Source organism: Hyalella azteca, unplaced genomic scaffold, assembly GCF_000764305.2.
Source record: "Hyalella azteca isolate HAZT.00-mixed unplaced genomic scaffold, Hazt_2.0.2 contig16743, whole genome shotgun sequence".
Taxonomy (NCBI): domain Eukaryota; kingdom Metazoa; phylum Arthropoda; class Malacostraca; order Amphipoda; family Hyalellidae; genus Hyalella; species Hyalella azteca.
In genome coordinates this window covers 202,393-223,932 of record NW_025946552.1, presented here as the reverse complement: position 1 = coordinate 223,932, position 21,540 = coordinate 202,393, and the positions used below count along the sequence as shown (strand labels likewise).

General features: G+C 35.1%; 2 protein-coding genes across 2 annotated transcripts; both read left to right on the top strand.

The window, feature by feature from the left end:
- Positions 1-2,395: 2,395 nt before the first annotated feature.
- LOC108683314 (cilia- and flagella-associated protein 251-like) lies at positions 2,396-3,167 on the top strand. Its single transcript, XM_018172618.1, has 3 exons — positions 2,396-2,404; positions 2,708-2,845; positions 2,949-3,167. Exons 1-3 carry the CDS (start codon positions 2,396-2,398, stop codon positions 3,165-3,167), a joined length of 366 nt encoding a protein of 121 aa, XP_018028107.1.
- Positions 3,168-3,403: 236 nt separating this feature from the next.
- LOC108683313 (transcription factor cwo) lies at positions 3,404-21,196 on the top strand. The gene is made up of 6 exons (XM_018172617.2): positions 3,404-3,418; positions 16,280-16,472; positions 16,620-16,799; positions 17,488-17,579; positions 18,285-18,429; positions 18,821-21,196. Exons 1-6 carry the CDS (start codon positions 3,404-3,406, stop codon positions 20,575-20,577), a joined length of 2,382 nt encoding a protein of 793 aa, XP_018028106.1. The 3' UTR covers positions 20,578-21,196.
- The last annotated feature ends 344 nt before the right edge of the window (positions 21,197-21,540 follow it).

The following is a 21,540-nucleotide window of genomic DNA, read 5'->3' as shown; positions in this document are numbered from 1 at the left end:
TATAAGAGACAGAATCACCCCTCCCCCACTCCCCTAGAACATATATTAAGCAATTCCTCACAGCCATTTGGATTCAACGTGAAATTAAAATTATATTAAATATAAATTGTTATGATTATTATTAATTACTTTTTTAACCATTATAATTAAACATCGTTTGCCTCATGGTTCAAATTTTAAGTTTATTCCCATTTCTCAACGGTTATCCGAAATAATTTTCTGATAATCAGCAGATAAATTCATTTGACATAAAATTGTATTGAAATTCACAAAATACATCAAATAAATAATAAAAATATTATGAAGGGTTAAGTGTAACCCCCTTACCCTTAAAACCAAACGAGGAAATGATAATATAGTAGCCTTCATTTAGTAAAATTTCATGTTAAGAAATTTCCAGGTAGATTGTTTTTATATCTAATATCAATTAATGAAACAAAGCTATGTATATTCGCAAACTGTAAACACTATTTATTAATTGAGCATCATAAGTAGATTGACACTAATTAACACGCCTTAATTAGACGGAAGAGAGAAGGCAATTCCTGAATTTTTGCTCTAACACAATTCATTTTATAAAGTGCTATATCTATGTATAAAAATACAGTGATATATGAATATATAACAACATAATGTTATTTTAATTGCTTGTACTACATAAATTTTTTCAGCAAAATTTTCCAGTGCACCTAATTTGATTATTAATCCACATTTTACACGTGATAATTTGCATATAATTATTTAGTTATATCTATTATCTTCAATATCGCCCCTGCCTTCTTAACCTTATCGTAAGCCATAGGCGCGCTATCAGCGGCCACCCCCCAGCCCCCCTCCCCAGCGTTAGCACGTGGGGAACGTGAGCGACAAACAGCAATGTAACAAACAAGAACAACAGGAGCAAACAGACTTGCGAACAGACATTTTTCAATGCAAACTTGGGAAAGGAAATAAAACAAGAAAATACGATGAAGCAACACAAAAAACAGCATCATAACAAATAACATCAATTCAATAAAACAGTAGCCAAAACAATATAAAAGCAAACAACGAAAAAGAAGTGGACAAAACAGAGGCACTCAAAACAGAAGCCAACAAAACAGAAGCAAACAAAACCGAAGTAAAAAAAACAGAAGCAAACAAAAAAAGAAGCAAACAAAAAAAAGCAAACAAAAACAAGAAGCAAACAAAACAGAAGCAAACATAACAAGGAAACGAAACAGACGAAAACAAAACGAGCAAACAAAACAGAAGCAAACAAAAGAGAAACAAACAAAACAGAAAAGAAACAGAAGCAAAAGCAAACAACAAAACAGATGCAAACAAAACGGAAACAAACAAAACAGAAGTAAACAAAAACAGAAGCAAACCACAAAACAGAAGCAAACAACAAAACGGAAACAAACAACAAAACAGAAATAAATAAAACAGAAGCAAACAAAAACAGAAGCAAACAACAGAACAGAGACAAACAAAACAGAAACAGACAAAACAGAAGCAAACAAAAAGAGATGCAACAAGAAAGCAGAAACAAACAACAAAACAGAAGCAAACAACAAAACAGAAGCAAGCAACAAAACAGAAGCAAACAACAAAACAGGAGCAAAAAAAAAACAANACAGGAGAGAACAAACAAACAAACAACAAAATAGAAACAAACAACAAAACAGAAGCAAACAACAAGACAGAAGCAAACAACGAAATAGAAGCAAACATCAAAACAGAAGCTTTCAACAAAATAGAAGCAAACAAAAAAAGAAACAAACAACAAAACAGAAGCATACCACAAAACAGAAGCAAGCAAAACAGAAACGTATAACAAAACAGAAAGAAACAACACAACAGAAGTAAACAACGAAACAGGAGCAAAAAAACAAAAACAAAATACAAAACAGAAACAAACAACAAAATAGAAGCAAACAACGTAACAGAAACAAACAAAACAGAAGCATACAAAAACAGATGCAAACTACAAAACAGAAGCAAACAATAAAACAGAAGCAAACAACAAAACAGAAGAAAACAGTAAAACAGAAACAAGCAACAAAACAGAAACAAACAACAAAACAGGAGCAAATAATGAAACAGAAGCAAAGAACAAAACAGAAGCAAACAATAAAACAAAAACAAACAACAAAACAGAAGCAAACAACGAAACAGGAGCAAACAAAACAAAAACAAACAACAAAACAGAAACAAACAACAAAACGGAATTAAACACGACTGAGGCAAACAACAAAATAGAAACAAACAACAAAACAGAAGCAAACAACAAAACAGGAGAAAACAACAGAACAGAAGCAAACAACAAAACAGAAGCAAACAATAAACCAGAAACAATTAACAAAACAGAAGCAAACAACAAAACAGAAGCAAACGTAGAGTTCACGCGGCCATGGTTGAGGTAGGTCGCGGCGTGGCGAATGGGTGTGCAGCTTTAGTGAGGGGAAAAAAGAGGGAAGAGGGGAAATGAGAGGGGAGAAGAGGAGAGGGAAGAGGGAAAATGGGAAGAGGGGAAATGACGGGAAGATGAGGAAAGAGAGGGGATAGGTTAAATGAGAAGGAAGAGGAGAAAAGAGAGCGAAGAGGGAAAATGAGAGAGAGGGAAGAGAAGGAAATGAAAAGGAGAAGGGAAATGAGAGGGATGAGAAGAAAAAATGAGGGAAAGTGAGGGAAATGGGGAAAAGAAAGAAAAGAACGGAGAGAGAGGGAAGCAGCAAAAGAGAGGGAAGAAGAGAAAAAGAGGGAAGAGATGAAAAGAGGGGAAGAGGGGAAGAGAGGGAAGAGGAGGAAAGAGTGGGAAAAAGAGAGACACGAGGGAAAAGATAGGGAAGCGAGGAAAGAAGTGGGAAGAGGGAACAAACAAATAGATAGGGAAAAGGGGAAGGAAAGAAGAGAAAAGAAGAATAAGAAGGAAAAAGGGTAAAAGAGAGTGGAGATGGGAAAAGAAAGGGAACAGAGGAAAAGGAGAAGAGGGGCGGAAGAGGGAAAGAGAAGAGGAAAAATGGGAAAAATTGAGAAAGAGGAGAAGGAGAGGGAAGATGGTAAAAGAGAGAGGGAAGAGGGGAGAAGAGAGAGAGAGAGAAGAGGGAAAAGATAAGGAAGAGGGGTTGATGGGAAGGCGAGGAAAGCAGCAGGTTGAAGAAGAGGAAGAGGAGGGAATGTAAATGAAGAAAGAGAAGAAATGAAATGAAGAGAGAAGAGAAGAAAGAGTGATAAAGCGGTAGGGAAGAGGTAAAAGAAAGGGAAGGGGAGTAAGTGAATGAAAGAAAAAAGATTTAAAAAAAAATATGAAGTGAGTTTGAATGGGCTAGGAATGCTGGGGAAGATGAAGAAAAGCTGAAGAGAGAGGGTAATGCGAGGGTAAATAGAGGATAAAGCTAGGGTAAAGAGAGGTTACAGCATGGGTAAAGAGTGGGTAAAGCGAGGGTAAAGAGAGGGTACAGCAAGGGTAAAGCAAGGGTAAAGCGATTGGGTAAAGAGAGGGTAAAGCGATTGTTGAGCGAGGGTAAAGAGAGGGTAAATATAGGGTGAAGCGAGGGTAAAGAGAAGGTAAAGCGAGGGTAAAGAGAAGGTAAAAAGAGATTAAAGCAACACAAAATAAGGGTAAAAAGAGGGTAGAGCATGGGTAAAAGGAGGTTAAATAGAGGACAAAGAGAGCGTATGAGAAAGTAGGAGCAAAGAGAGAGAGCAAAGATAGGGAGGGCGAAAAGAGGGCAAAGAGAGGGTAAAGAGAGGGCAAAGAGGGGGTAAAGCAAGGGTAAAGAGAGGTTAAATAGAGGACAAAGAGAGCGTATGAGAAAGTAGGAGCAAAGAGAGAGCAAGGATAGGGAGGGCGAAAAGAGGGCAAAGAGAGGGNATCACACGAGTGGATTTAACACGCGTGAATAAACACGAAACAGTTGATATAACCGCGCAAAAATTGAAATGGGTAATCAGAAAAAATACACACGAACCCGTACACGAACCGGTTTACTCATGAATGCACATGAACCGGTTTACACATGAACCGGTTTACACATGAACCGGTTTGCACATGTACCGGTTTACACATGAACCGGTTTACACATGAACCGGTTTACACATGAACCGGTTTACACATGAAACGGTTTATACATGAACCGGTTTACACATGAACCGGTTTACACCTAAACTGGTTTACACATGAACCGGTTAACACATGAACCGGTTTATACATGAACCGGATTACACATGAATCGGTTTACACATGAACCGGTTTACACATAAACTGGTTTACACATGAACCGGTTTATACATGAACCGGTTTACACATGAACCGGTTTACACATGAACCGGTTTAGCCATGAACCGGTTTACACATGAACTGGTTTTGCCATGAACCGGTTTACACATGAATCGATTTACACATGAACCGGTTTACACATGTACCGGTTTACACATGAACCGGTTTACACATGTACCGGTTTACACATGAACCGGTTTACACATGAAGCCTGTTTACTACAAGGAAATTCAACCTAAACATTAATTCGAGAAAGTAACTTTAATGAATGAACTCTTTTACAGCGCTGAACTTCAAACCCCTTGTCGTGCTCTCATCCCCTAGGAATTTGTTGCCTAGGAATTTGTTCTCTAGAAATTTGTTCTCTAGGTATTTCTTCACTAGGAATTTGTTCTCTAGATATTTGTTCTCTAGGTATTTGTTCACTAGGAATTTGTTCTCTAGGAATTTGTTCTCTAGGAATTTCTTCTCTAGAAATTTCTTCTCTAGGAATTTATTCTCTAGGAATTTGTTCTCTAGGAATTGGTTCTCTAGGAATTTGTTCACTAGGAATTTGTTCTACAGGAATTTGTTCTTCAGGAATTTGTTCTTCAGGAATTTGTTCTACAGGAATTTGTTCTTCAGGAATTTGTTCTGCAGGAATTTGTTCTACAGGAATTTATTCACTAGGAATTTGTTCTACAGGAATTTGTTCTACAGGAATTTATTCTTTATGAATTTGTTCTACATGAATTTGTTCTACAGGAATTTGTTCTACAGGAATTTGTTCACTAGGAATTTGTTCTACAGGAATTTGTTCTTCAGGAATTTGTTCTTCAGCAATTTGTTCTTCAGGAATTTGTTCTACAGGAATTTGTTCTTCAGGAATTTGTTCTCTCTAATGAAGCGACACCTTCTCCGAGTGCCACGCCGGGAAAGGTGCCACTCGGCTCCCAGGAGCCGTCGAGTGAGGGTGTGTGTGTGTCGTGTGGTCCCGTAATAAACTTATCAGAAGAGAGGTCACGAAAGACTAATCAACTGTGTGTGCTTTTTTTATATTTTATATGGTAACAGGGACCTATTTTGAAAAAAACGTCATTGAAATGGCTCCCAGGAGCCGTCGAGTGAGGGTGTGTGTGTGTCGTGTGGTCCCGTAATAAACTTATCAGAAGAGAGGTCACGAAAGACTAATCCACTGTGTGTGCTTTTTTTATATTTTATATGGTAACAGGGACCTATTTTGAAAAAAACGTCATTGAAATTGCTCGTGAAAAGCTCAATTATCGTTTACAATGAACATGTGGGACGGTAAATTGTGATACAATAGAGATTGTATTACAATAGTGAACTCAAACGTAAAATTAATCGATTAGCATAGACTAAGTAAACAAAAATGCTCCCGGTATTGGAATTTCAGGTTCAGTGCTGGCATTTCGTAGTGGTAGCTGTATTAACAGCAAGGCTAGTAACATATATAATATGATATAATATAATATAATATAATATAATATAATATAATATAATTATAGGCACGTTTACAAGTTTACCCTCAATGTATAGGCACGTTTACAAGTTTACCCTTAATCTATAGGCACGTTTACAAGTTTACCTCAATGTATAGGCCCGTTTACAAGTTTACTATCAATGTATGGGCATATTTACAAGTTTACCCTCAATGTATAGGCACGTTTACCCTATATAACTACATGCCAAACTATATATACAAAAATAGTCTGCAGTCGAGACGCTGGAGCCAAATTTTTTGCCTGATGTCGCAAGCGTCGCATTGCAACAACAACAACAACGACAATAGCGATGTTAATGCTACAACAATGCTACAACAATAACAATACTACAACAATAACAATGTTACAACAATAAAAATGCTACATCAAAAGCAATGCTGCATTAATAACAATGCTACAGCAATAACAATACTACAATAATAACAATGCTACAACAATAAAAATACTACAACAATAACAATGCTACAACAATAACAATGCTACAGTAATAACAATACCACAATAATAACAATGTTACAACAATAAAAATGCTACATCAAAAACAATGCTGCATTAATAACAATGGCACAACAATAACAATGTTACAACAATAGTTATGCTACAATTGGGTGGGTTGATCCCCGTTTTCTTGTATCTTTTTTTGTTGTTTGTTTTAATGAGTTTTGTTTAATTTTGAATCTTTAGAATATGAATTATGCATTCTTCCTCTTATTTTTATATAGGTATGTATTATAATTGCATATATCTGTATTAATATTGCTTATATTTGTATTACCGTCCTCCTTATTTATAATATAATCGCTTCAGCTGTTAGTTCGTAGTTCATAATAGGCAATTTTTGTATACATGTTCTTTCTTAATTTTCAATTTTAATTACTTAGTTGATAAATATAGGTATATTTACAAGTTTATTGCCTTCTACGTGCCTACGTGTGCCTTCTACGTGCCTACGTGTGCCTTCTACGTGCCTACGTGTGCCTTCTACGTGCATACGTGTGCCTTCTACGTGCCTACGCGTGCCTTCTACGTGCCTATATTTTTGCGAGTGAAAAGAATGTCGAATGAAAACTGCGTTATCGATTATTATTATTTTTATTATTATTCATATTAACATTACTTCTATTATTGTTGTTAATATTATTATTATTATTTTCATTTCTATTGTTTTTTATTATTGTGAGTAATAAAATAAAATTATCATTGTGAACTTTAAAAGAGAACGAAAATTAGGAGCTAATATAGAATGCCATTCAAAAAGTATCTCTAGAGCATAACTATTTACATCTAATCATTTTGTCATCATAAATTTGCTTGATCTCAATGTTGATATTGTAACGCACATCCAGCCCACTAGACATCTGGTGTTGAAACAACGTTGAATTAAACGTTATTTGGTTACAGTAACGTTAATTCAACGTTATTTCGACGTCATTGGCCTAGTGGGGCCTATGTATTCACTGAGCATATGTCTATAACTGATGACTTATAACAAAAGGCGAATATTTAAATTCATCTCCAAGAATTAGGGTAGGGCAGCACAAGGACAGGAAATTAAGACAACAATTGCTGGGCCAAATTTCATGCGTGCAGATTTGGCACATCAGCACATGCTCACTACACTTGGCACCCGCGCGCTACACTTGGCACATGCGCGCTACACTTGGCACATGCGCACCGCTGCGCCAAACGTGAGGCGAAACGTGACCCCCCGCGAGCGCAAGCCTCCCCCCCCGACATCCCCAGAACCCAACCCCAAGTTGGCACCCTCACCCCTACCATACCTGGCTCCCCCACCCCCTTCTCCATCTCCTCCCTCTCCTCATTTTCCACCCTTTTTTACCTCCCACACATTGTCTTATTTTCTATATCATGTCCTCTGTCGTTATTTTCAATATTTTTGAACTTGGAAATAATGAAAAATGGAAATTAAACAATGAATGTCAAATTTTAGGTAAAACTGACGAAACTCGGAAATTAGTGACCGAGTGTGTAAACAATGAGTGAACATTCATTCTTATCTGTGTTATTATCATTCCAAATATTGATTAACAAGAACGTTGAACTCGTGAATATTGTTGTAGTTATTGAAATAAGATTAAATGATATGCGTTTAAAAAATAATTTTTAAAGTGAAATAATACTAAATAATATGCGTTTAAAAATTACTTTTTGAAGACAACACTTTTAAAGAATCCAGTGCCTCCGATCTTACACATGTACAATGAATTTCTAATTTTATTACTAAATATGTAAACAAGTAATTTTTACATTTTATTTTTAAAATTACAAAAAGTTCAAATTTTTAAAATTATTTATTCTGTCAATTGATTCATGCATTGTCTTCAACTTTACGCAAGTATGCAAAATTTCAGATCGATTGGAGAAGTAGAAGTGTGTTAAAAATCAATAATAATATTTATAGCAGACGAACAAACAACAAGAAGTGAAGTTAAAGAGAAGTGTTGTAAAAATCGGCCCGAAATTGTATTTAAAAAAGGATATTTATCAAGATTTGTTACGAAAAACAGTGACAAATTGAGATACTAAAATAATATAGAAAATATCAGACTACGAAAATTACGTTTTGATATTCTAAAAATAGACAATAAAAATATACCCTCAAACAAATTAATAATGGTTATTCATAATCAAAATAGAACCATTTAAAATAAAATGAGAAAGTGGAATAAATTTATTTATTATATTTATTTATTATTTATAGTTTCGCATTATAGTGAAAATTTTAGTTAGTGACAAGAAAATCACGATATGAATAATAACTAATGTAATATCCATTACAATAAACATAGTTAATAAAAAACTTAAGATGTATTTTAATTTTACTATATGAGTTATCCTGATATTTTTATCGGCACATTTTCACGTGTGTTATCTTGACATTCTGATTGTTATCTTAATACACGACTTACAACGATTTCGTATCGTTATTTTACTACGTTTAGATGTTATTCATATCGTTTCCACTTGTATCTAATTCATATTTAATTATTAGTCAAATGTCTATTGAACGTCTTAAATACGATTAAATGAACAAGAAGCATTATTAAATTGGATTTTTTTTACTATTTAAAGATTTTGAACCATTTCTAAATTTATTTCGAAGCACATTAATTGCATTTTATTAATACGTGCAAATTTCATAAAAAATTGACTATTATTAAATTAATTTTCAACAACGGCGTCGTTAATACAATTTGCCTGGGCACATGTCTAACTCCTATTATAAATGAAATTACTATATTTATTCATAGAATAAACGTCATTAGAGTGCCACCTTCACTAATTGGTCAATGACAGCTATTTGAGAATGCCACGTGGCGCTCTATTTACCTGTGGCACTCTATTTCCCTGTGGCACTCTTAACTCGTTTATTCAGGTCGGCACATTTTCCTTGTCATGTGTCACCATCTTGCGGAAATAGATGAAAAGCGGAGAAAACGTGCGGAGATTGAGGGGGGGTGGGTGAGGGGTGAATAACGTGAGGAGATTGGGGCGAGGGTTGTATGACAACTGGGGGGTGAGCTGGGGGGTTGCTTGGCTTAGTCAAGGCGCGCACGTTGCAGCGAGTCAGTCGGCCCTGGCCGTCGTGGGGTGAGGATGTGTTTGTAAAGCTCCCGCACTTGTGGTCTGTGGGGAACCCATCTGCGGTCGTTATTTATATAGAGATAAATAGGCATAAATAAATACCGCCTGCAGCATTTTTACTGAGAAATATAGCATGTTTAAATTTAATGTTTGTTTTAACATTGAATGATAGTATTTAGGTATTGAATTTGTGCATAAACTGAATTTATTTTAACCAGTATCATTGTAATTACCTTTTCCTTATTTTTTCAGACCTGCAATTCAGTGCACTACGAATTTAAAACCTTTCAACTCAGAATGAAAATGAATTCATGTCTTTCTGCCCTGTTCTAAAATAGAAATAATATATTATTATTTATCGAGATAATATATATTGTTATTATATATTATATTTATCGAGAAAAAAAATAAAAGAAAAAAATGAGCAATATGCCCAAAAAATCCATTTTGCAACCAATAATTTTTTTTCTCATCGTGGGCCAAAGTGAATTTCTGGAAAATATTCGAATAATTTCTTCGATTGGAGGAGGAATCGCTAATTGTGCGGGCGGTTGAACCGCGGCTTCGGTTTCAAAATAAAAAAAATTATGCAAAATTTAAATAAATTTGGACATTTTTTCCATTAAAACATTAATCAAAAATTTTGTAAAATATTTATTCTGGTTTTATGGTCTTCAGAAGTAAAAACATTCAAGATTACATACAAACAAACGAATTCTAAAATATAATTCATGTTATAACTATAATATAACAAATGAAATGAATATATAAAATAATCGGAAAAAATATTTTGTGGACTTGTCTGTCACGTCAGCTGACTTGAGTCACATCAGGAGACTTGAGAGTCACATCAGTAAAAAAAAAAATTTTTATTTCTTTAAATTTGAATAAAATTTGTATTCATTTTAAAAGAACAAAAAATGTATAGTTTAGGGTATAAGTAATTTTACTTGAAACTTCATTAGCTCCATTTTTATTGTCCCTGTTATGAAGAAAACGGTTTTTAAAACGGTATTTAAAAATGGTGTTAAAAATGGTATTAAAACGGTATTAAAAATGGTATTAAAAATGGTATTCAAAATGGTATTAAAAACGATATTAAAAATGGTATCATAAACGGTATTAAAAATGGTATTCAAAAATGGTATTAAAAACGGTATTAAAAATGGTATTGAAAATGGTAATAAAAACGGTATTAAAAATGGTATTCAACATGGTATTAAAATGCAATCGTGATGATATGGAACGCCCCCCCCAGCACTAGCACCAGGTTTACCATAAAATGGGTAATTTCAATGTAAAAACTGTAAACAATACGGATAAGAAATTTTGTACATTTATATGAACTCTCACATTTATTAGTGAGCGAAATAAAGATTCGTAATATTATCATATAATGATTATTCATAATGATAATGTACATATTTGTTCAATAATGACAGAAAATTTGCCGTTAGTAATTATAAGATCATCAAAAGCCGGTAATTAGGCGTTTATCTTAAAAAATTATCTTAAGTTAACAAGGCTAAATAACGCATAATAGTTTGGTTAAATTTGTGTTTGTTTATTTATTGAAGAAACGAAGATAAATTTAAGTTAAAAAGTTCATCAAGTATAAGATAATAACAGCACGTCGTAAACTTGTATTAAATTTTAATTATGTATTTTTATTTGTAAATAATTATGTGTTTTAATTTGTAAGTAATTATGTATTTTTACTGGAATTTTAATTATGTAAGTATTTGAATTAAATTTAAAATTTAAATTAAAATATTTAATTAAATTGAATTAAATTTTAATTATGTAAGTAATTGAATTTGCCTAGACATTGCATGGTGTATTTGAACAGTGTAAGTATACTAATGATGCATTTTTTTGATGTAATGGTGTATTTTTACTTTTGATCCGAAAATGTACCTTATTTTCGGTAACGAAATGAAGTTAAATAGTCAAATATGAACGCTAATCAAAATTAGTCAGACTGTTACGATAGGAAAAATGGCCGGGGAAAAATAGGGAATGTGTATTGATAAATAAATTATATATATAAAAATTTAAAGGCAAGGGAAATAACAAAATTAGACAGAGAATCAATAATATGTTGAAAACCGAACCAAAGCGACGCTCTAAATAAAGATAAATTAAAACTGATAAATTCAGTATTAATTAATTTTATATTCGATTGATAAATAGATAACTTAGAAAGATAATAAATCAATAAACTTTTAAGGCAATGTTAACATCAAAATGATATGAAAATTAAATATATAAAACATATACGGCTGGAAATTGAAATTTTGAAGTAAAAAATCAACTAAATCTACAGTGAAACAAATTTTTCCAAAATTTTCAAATAAATATGTGAAAACAATTAAATGCATACAAATGCAAATGTGTGTTGATGCGCACATTAATTTATTTTCAATTTATTGAGCAAATTTTAACGACTTCGAAGTCGTGAATAAATGGTATAAAATAAATAAAAATGTATATAAGTGTATATAAGTGTATATAAATGTATATAAATGTAAATAAATGTTTATGGTGATACTAAATTAGTTTACCATTAGTATATAAGGAAAATTCTATAATAAGGTGACTTCTATACAGCGTTAAAGCTTTGAGCAGACGTAAATGTGACAGCCATTCAGGCTACAGCTCTTTTGTCAGGCGGCTGGAAGCTGCATTTACAGCTGCTGTTATCGCTGTTGTTATCGCTGTTGTTATCGCGGACACGTTGCAGTACACGTGAGGCTTGATCACGTGTAGCCGCAGCTGTAGCTGCAGCTGTAGCTGCGGCAGCTCACATGCACTATCACGTTGTGAAACTGAATGTGTTACATGTATAATACAGCTGTATAGGAAATGCGTTCTGGGCAGTTTCATGAATTGAATAGATGCTGTATAGCTGCTGATGCTGTATAGCTGATATGCTGTGTTTCCAAATTGGATAACGAAAGTAATAAAAATAATAAGAGTAATAATAATAATAACAACAACAATAAAACAAATAATTATAATGATAATAATAATATAATATTAAAATTATCAATAGCATTAATAATAAATGGCAATAAAATCATATGTAAAATTTCACTTCAGAGATTTCAATTTACAGTTTAATTGCATTTCATAAACAAAAAAATTAAGGAATAATAATTCATATAGAAGTAATTCTGCTTATACTAGAGTAATTCTCAAATTATTCAGCGGATAGTCATACTCAAGTGCAATATGAATGAGATGCATGAATCATACACAATAACATTGAGTACTTTGGATTAATTTGGTATTTAAGAAGTAGTTAAGTCGACGAATATAATTTTTTGATAATCTAATAACAATAGAATGTTATATGGATAGTCTGTATCATTAAGAAGCATTAATTATAATATGTATTAGCGTAAAAACTCCTGATTAATGATATTTTTAATTTGAAGTAATATAAAATTTAATTGAGTTTCAGTGGGTATTTATCAAGGAAATATATCAGGTATTCATGTATATTATTATTTATCAATATTATATTATATAAAGGAACGTCTACAAGTCTACGGATACCGAAGCCAGTATTTAATTTACTAATGAGAGCGTTTTCTATGAGAAATTTGATGAAAGAAAACGAAATAAAAACTCATTTCATGCGGAAACTATCATGTTTTGTTTTACTTGTGTCTAAATTATGTAATTTTAGTTTTATTCGTATGACTGTAGATTGTAAATAGAGTGATTAAATATTTCATGAAACACCATTTATACTGTATATAAAAATAAGCAGTATTTTAGGCTGTTTTTTAATAACTGAAAACAGTCACACATTTTCTAATGGAATAAAGCTGCGGATTTATAATGCATCAAGAATTCTGTACTAATATTAACATGATCCTGTATTCATTAACGTCACCTAGTATCAGTGAGAGATAATTTATGCTTGCACGGAATATTAGTCATTTTTAATGACATTTCGTAAATTGAGCAATATTTGAATTATTTGTGTACACATTTTATTTGACTTTATTTCATTATTTAATTTTTAACGTATTTTAACCCTGACATTTGTTTTAACCTTCTCTCACTCTATTTTTATCTTTCTCTCGCTGCTCCAAGTTCCTCTCTTTACACCCTCTCTTTACACCCTCATTTTAATTGATAGCTGCTGGACTTATTGCCTGGTCCGTAATTTGCTAGGCATTTTAAGACTGAACATATGTTTGTTATATTTAATATATTTTGTTTTAATATTTTAAGACTGAACAGAGTGGACTGAAATATTTTAAGACTGAACATATTTTACTAATTTTCTATTGGAATGCAAAGCTGTCGACATATAATGCATAAAAAATTCTATAATGTACAATATGATTACACTTAGAAGCTCCAAAGAAGAAGCCTGATTGATTATATTAATAAATATAAAGTAAAATGAAATTGACTTGAATTCCAGGTATTGTTTATAATGTTATATATGAGGTATTTATTCATATTATTTATTAATATTATATACAGCAAAGCTCACAAGTCTACGGATATCGCAGCCAGCATTTAATTTACTAATGAGATCGTTTTCTGCGAGAACTTGTTGAGAGAAAACGAAATATAAACTTATTTTATGCGGAAACCATTTAGTTTTGTTACACGTGTGTCAAAATTATGTAATTTTAGCTTTATTCGTATGAATATAAATTATAAATAGGGTGATTAAGAATATTTCATGCGTCGTCATTTTATTTATTTATTAAAAATTAGCATTATTTTGGCTGTTCTCTAATAACTGAAATAAGTCACAGATTTTCTATTGGAATGCAAAGCTGTCGATATATAATGCATAAAAAATTCTGTAGTAATATTAACATACTCATGTATTCATCAAACATCACTTAGTATCAGTATGAGATAATTTTCGCGTGTGAGAAATATTATTCATTTTTAATGACATTTCGTAAATTGAGCAATATTTGAATTATTTATGTACACATTTTATTTGACTTAAATTATTGCAGTAATTTTTACTGTATTTTAACCCTGACATTTGTTTTAACCTTCTCTCACTCTATTTTTATCTTACTCTCGCTGCTCCGAGTTCCTCTCTTTACACCCTCTCTTTACACCCTCATTTTAATATCGATGAATCAAGTGTATCACTTCAGTCACCGCGGAACTGTCGTAGCGGAAGGACGTCACTATTTTCCGCTCTCCCAACCACAAATTATAATTCTTGGTAAATGTTCATGAAGTGTAAAACTCTAGGTATAATTGTACAAAGGCAAATATTGAATGATAAAAGCCGGCATATGGTATTATTTGAATTTATAGAAGAAATGAGATTTTTTGATGAAAAAATTAGTTCCAGTGTCTATTTTTAGCCGCGCTGCAGCGGTTCCACAATCAACTGTTGAACACAGCGCGTTGCACCTGAACTCTGAGTCATCTGTTGGAAAAAAGCGGTTTTCGCATGCTACTCGACATTCTGTTGAAAAAAATTTGTTCTTCACGAACTGCGCAACATCTGCTGAAAATTTGAAAAATGTTAAAAAAATTTTCAAAAAATTAAAAAAATTATAGAAAAATGTTCAATTTTTTTCGAAATAACTAACAATTTCAATCTTATGCTATGAGGGCATAAGATTTTTAACGGAAGATAACAGGAAGATAACACGAGGGGTGCCCGATCGCAGATATCTTCATTATTATTATTAACTGCTATTATTATTATTGTTTTTATTAATATTATTATTATTAATATTATTATTATTATAATTATTATTATTATCATTATTAACTTATTATTATTATGATTTTCAACGGAGCCGAATTTTCTAAATGAATTACACGAGAGGATGGAATATTTCATCCCTAAGTTTTACCCAAAAAATAATGTCCCTTTTATTCTCCCAGAAAAATAGCAAAAATTATTCCCCGTTCAATCCCTCATCATTCCTGGAGTCGTCATTTTTATTCTTTAACCATGAATTCACGTTTAATAAATTTTTCTTTCTTTCTAATGCCTTTTTCGTTTTTTCTAATAATATCTTTTTTCCTAATACCCCACCTTTTTCTCTATCATGAAGAGGCCTTTAGGTTTAGTGGGTTCTATTAAGTGTATGATCTTAGGGGTTCCCAAGGGTCTTATTTTTAAGGGTCTTAGATGTTCCTAAGGCTCTTATTATTAAGGGTCTTAGGGGTTCCTAAGGTTCTTATTATTAAAGGCCTTAGGAGTTCCTAAGGATCTTATTATTAAGGGTCTTAGCTGTTCTTTACGCTCTTATTATTAAGGGTCTCAGGGGTTCCTTCCAGTCTTAGGATTCCTAAGGATTCATTTAGGTCTCAAGGGCTCTCTTAACCCTTGGTCCTCAGGCTCTTTACCGATGTCAGAATAACCCCTTTTTAACCCCCTCTCTTTCTCCCCATTTTCCCCACCACTGCGGTCCCAGTCGTGACTTTTTAGTCACAACTCCCAACCCCATTTTAACCCACTATTTAACCCCTTTTTTGTTACCCAGGACTCGCCGCCCCAAGCGTTAATTTACCACTCCCAACCCCTATTTTTGACCCACTATATTTGACCCACTATTTTCAACCCGCTATTTTTGGCCCACTTTTTCGACCTACTATTTTTGACTCACTATTTTCGACCTACTATTTTTAACCCACTATTTTTGACCACTAATATTTTCCCCCTATTTTTGACCCACTATTTTGAACCAACTAGTTTTGACCCACTATTTTCGCCCCACTATTTTTAACCTACTATTAATAATAATAATGAATCCCCTCGCATTTCCCTCACATTCCCCACTACTTTCGACTCTCTATTTTCTCCCCACATTTTTTAACGCAGTATTTTCACTCTCTATTACCTCCCTAATATTTTTGACCCACTATTGAACCCTTTTGTCTCCGCCAGGACCCACTTTCGCACCGTGTGATCGAGAAGAGGCGGCGGGATCGTATGAACAGCTGCCTCGCTGACCTCAACCGCCTCATCCCGCCTCACTACCTCAAGAAAGGCCGCGGCCGCGTCGAGAAAACCGAGATCATTGAGATGGCCATTAAGTACATGAAGCATTTACAGCAGCAGCATGACTTTCGGGATATGGGTGAGTGTGGTGAGTAGGGTGAGTGGGGGGTGAGTGGGGTGAGTGGGGGGAGCTGTCTCTTATACACATCTAGATGTGTATAAGAGACAGGTTTNCCATATGTCCTCACTGTATCCATATGTCCTCACTGTATCCATATGTCCTCAGCTCCCATGGCACCATGTGGAGCAGGTGGCCTCCAGATGGACCAATGGACGGCCGGCTACCAGGAGGCCATGGCCAAAAGCCTGCAATTTCTGGTGGAGGTCGAAGGCCTTTTTTCCGGAGACTCTTTATGCGTCAGACTTATGAGTTATATGAGTAAACACTGCAAGAAGACCTTAGCTCGTGAGTAATGAGGCTTGTGAGTTATATGAGTAAACTTATGGAATGAATCATAGCTACTGAACACGTTATTTCATACAAAAAATATATTAACTTTAAAATTAATTATAAATGAGCCCTCTAGCTTTCTATTATTCATAATCTATCAACTTCCCATCCTCCTCTTTCTCCAATTACTTAAGTTTTCCTCAAATTCCCCTCACATTCACTTCAAATTCACTTCACATTCCTCTCGCATTCACCTAAAATTTCTCTCCCGTTCCCCTCGCATTTCCTTCACATTTCCCTCACATTCCTCTCACACTCCCTTCACATTACATTCACATTCCCCTCACATTCCCTCTCACATTTCTTTCACATTCCCCTCACATTCTCCTCACATCTCCCTCACATTCATCTCACATTTCCTTCACATTCCCCTCACATTCCCCACACGTTCCTTTCACATTTCCTTCACATTCCCCTCACATTCCCCTTACATTCCTTTCATATTCCCCTCACATTCCCTTCACATCACCCTCACATTCCTCTCACATATCCTTCACATTCCCCTCACATTCCCCCTTCTTAATCCCCACTTCGGTGGGGTTGTTTATATGAATCGATAATTTCTAGCCCCGCTTCCATCCTATTATTAAACTCCTTATAATATAATGAATGCCCCCTTAACGCCCCCCTCTCTTCCCCGTAGGCGGGGGCTTTCATCCCCGTAAGGTTGCTACGGGCAACGATTACCATGGCAACGGCTCGGGCAACAACAGCAATAACAGCAACAGCAACAACAATAGCAACAACAACAACAACAGCAGTAGCAACATCAGTAACAACGACAACAGCAGCAGCAACAACAACATTAACGGCAACAGCAGCATCAGTAACAGCAGTAACAGTAGCAGCAACAGCAGCAATAACGGCTCCCCTGGAGTTAATAAAAGCAGCGAAGATAAATCTGACCATAACAGCAGCGATGGATGCAACAGTAGAACAAGCAACAACAGCAACAGCAACAACAATAACAGCGATGGCAGCTTTAAAATATCATCAAAAATGAGCACTATCAGCAGCATCAGCAGCATCAGCAGCAACAGCTTCAACAGCAGAAACAGCAGCAACAGTAATTATCAGAGCGATAGCGGCTATCTAACAACAGGCAGCAGCAGTTCTGTTTCCACTGTTACAAGTCGTAAAACAGGAACATATTCATCGGTGGAAGATGTATCTGTTAAACAGGAGTCTAACGTACACGATGAATACTGTAATAACGGTAACGATAACAGCGACAGTTACGGTAGCAGTGGTAACGGCGGCTATAACAGCAGCGATAACGGGTGCTATTCTGTTACAAACAGGCACAGCGCTTATAACAGTAATAACAGTAATAGTCCCAACAACGGCATTAGGACATCACATGGCTTTGCAAACAGCTTCAACAACAGTAACAGCAACAGCGGCTATAACAGCAGTAACAGCAACAGCAGCTACAACAGCAGCAATAACAGCTACAACTGCAGCAACAACAGCAGTTATGGATACAACGGAAACAACAGGAACAGTGGCTACCGTGCAGACAACAGTGGATCTGAAAATTCATATGAAAACATCAAACAGGAAGATAAAGATAATGGACCAACAGGTATGATTAGCTAATTATCTAAATATCAATTAATTCAATTAACAATATTAATTGAATTATATGAATTCAATTAATTCATATAATTATTCAAAACACTTGAATAGGTCACAATAGTTAATGAAAGCTTCAACCAATTGCATTATATTAAAAATTGAATGAATACGTGAATATCAATCTAAAATATAGATATATATATATAATCCAAAAACATGCACGTAAATAAGAAGATCAAAATGAATTACCTAATTTTCATGCTTAATTTATCACTTTGTTTTGCAAAAATGAATGGTTGGAACTCGTATTTTATGCCCATCTATTTCTTTACCCTATTATACTCTCATTACCCTAATTTTATTTATTTATTACCCTAACACTTCCATTATCTCCCCAGATTGTCTCCCGTACAACCTCACCAACCGCAGCTCTCGCCCCATCGTCTCGCCCCGTTCTCAACCCCACGTGGAGATGGGGAATTTGGGGAACACGTTCAATGAATTTGACGGAATCCAGGGAGGAAGGCTGAGGTCCACAGTAGAACAAACGTGTGGTTCTGGTGACAGCACAACATATCAGGACCACAAAATAGAACGGACCTCATCTTCGGTCCCAGTTTCTGGTGTCTCCGCTGAAGGTTCTACCGATTTGGCGGTGGAACGACCCGCTTCCGAAGTACCTTTACGAACGATGCTCCATCACACGAACGCGGCTGTGTGTAAATCCGTTCGTAATGAGTATTTTTCGTCAGATAATGGATCGAATACTTCATCTTCTGGTGGAGAAGATAACCCAAGTCGTCTCTACAAGTTCAAAAGCAACATGAAGCACCGTTTTAGTGTGGACCTAGAACATTCATCTGTGTTGCATCCTTCCAAGAAACAGCGGCGTGATTCTGGATCTTCCTCCAGCAATTACGATCAGTACGAAAGTTTTGGAAGGCCTATCCCTAAGGGAACCCTTTGCCCTAATGGGGATAGGGAAACTAATTCCCCTCAAAAAGAAAACCGAGATCGAGCTGTTGCCTCTGAAAAGTTTAAAGTGAAAGAGATCGCTCGTCCTTCATCAGGTGGAAATGTTTCGACATCACGGATGCCGACTTTAAATTTGGTAGACGATGCGATACAAACTCCTGTTCCCATTTTCGCCTTTAACCAATCAGGAAGTTTTTATGTCCCGATGTCGGTGGATGCGTCTGTGGTAGCATCGGCAATGTCGATTAAACCGGAAATAACTCCGGTCCTGCACCCGATTTCGATTTACGTGAATTTTACACCGAGCTGCCTGGCTACATCCATCACAATGAATCCTGCAGCGACTCCTGTACTCCGACCATCTTTTGCTGAACATGCGATCCCTAAAGATAGTTACTCATCTTTGACATGTCCGAGTGACGCTTCATCTGAAGAAATAAAACCCATGTTCAAAGACGGAATAAAACATGGACACGTTTCTTCGTTGCCCGCCACATCCAAGGGGTCTTATGACACATACCCTAGCAGCGTAAATGGCAACCAAATAAAAGATAACCATGAAGATAAATCAAATAACTACAATGAGATGACCAGGACTCAAATGAAGAATAACCGAAACATGAGTCGCTTGTCCATTGCTAAGTCCATTCAGGACGCGGCCCGGGAGAACCCAGGTGACGTTTTTCGTGGACACCATCTTCCTTCCGTACCAGAGATACCAACTCACGATACCATGTCACAGTTGTGCAAGACTCGTACCATGAGGGAATATTATTCTCCAGGTCATCAGTCCCAAATGAATGGTAATCTTGGCAGCCATTCATCGTCGGCAACTTTGCCACTCCATTCCACCCACTCTTCTGCGATGACCACTCACACTTCAACCAGTGTTCATGCCCACGTTCCGTCCCAACTACCCTACAACTTACCCCCTATTTCTGTTTTTTCAACCTCTGTCCAGTCTATCCCTACTCACATTCCTCACCAACTGCAACATTCCGCCAATCATACCTCGTCTCGGATGGTTAGGGAATCCAGGAACCATCGGGAGCTACCTACTCCTCCTACCTCCGTAAGGGACCATTTCGAACCATCCCTTGGAGGGATGGTATCATCCGGGTACCCCCGTGGGACTTTACCTTGGCCTTATCACCTCCCGGCCAGGCCTTTCAAAGTTTAGATATTTCTTATCAGTTGCACCACAAAGATGTTGTACAATAGCGACAATATTGTTGTTACTCGTTAATTGGGCTCATTAAAGGTTTAATGTGTTCCACCCCCTCGTAAAGCCTAATTGTGTCCTACCCTCCCCCAACCAAATAGTCGTTTATCGGTAGTATTTAATTAAGGCTAAGTTAGGGATAATTGGTGAAAAAAAGCTTTCTTTATGATAACTCCGCGAAAGACTCTACTTCAATATAAATGACGTTGAAAAAACCTTGATTACGAGTTGAAGTCTACAAAGCATCGTTAATTCAACATTAATTCAACATAATATGCCCGGTGGGTTGCAGCTCAATTTTTGTGAAGACAAATATAAATGTAAAAAAATTTTCACGAAAAAATGACTAATTTTCCATTAGCGACTCCTGTTCTCAAATGCCGAGTAGTTTATCGAAAATGTTTATTTTACAGAGAACAAGGAAGCGAGTCTAATTAATGATTAATTAATTAATGGTCTAAGTGCAGGTTTTAAGTGCCATATTGCAAGTGATAATCTTGTAAACATGCCTTATTCATACCGAATTTATCTAAAATAGAACAGTTTTGCATCTGAGATATTATTATTGTAATGAGAAAATATAGCGATTTCTTAATTGAATTGTGCAATAGAAAAATTGAAAATAGCAATTTCGCACTTGAATATAAATTTTCAATGGACTTTGAAAATGCGGTAGTGATGATATTTGTGAGCTTTTCTTAAAAGATTTATAAATTATTTAATCTTATAAGATTAAAATCTCACATTTGTGAGTTTTTCTTATAAGATAGAATTCAAAAGATTCATGCAGTCAGAAAATTGTATGGGTTATTTGTCCATATGTTGACACGCTTTCTTACCCACCGTGTAAGTAAAGATCGGACGTAGCACTGATACGGGCCAAACTGAGTCAGGTTGACTCAGTAACGGCTAACAGTGCAT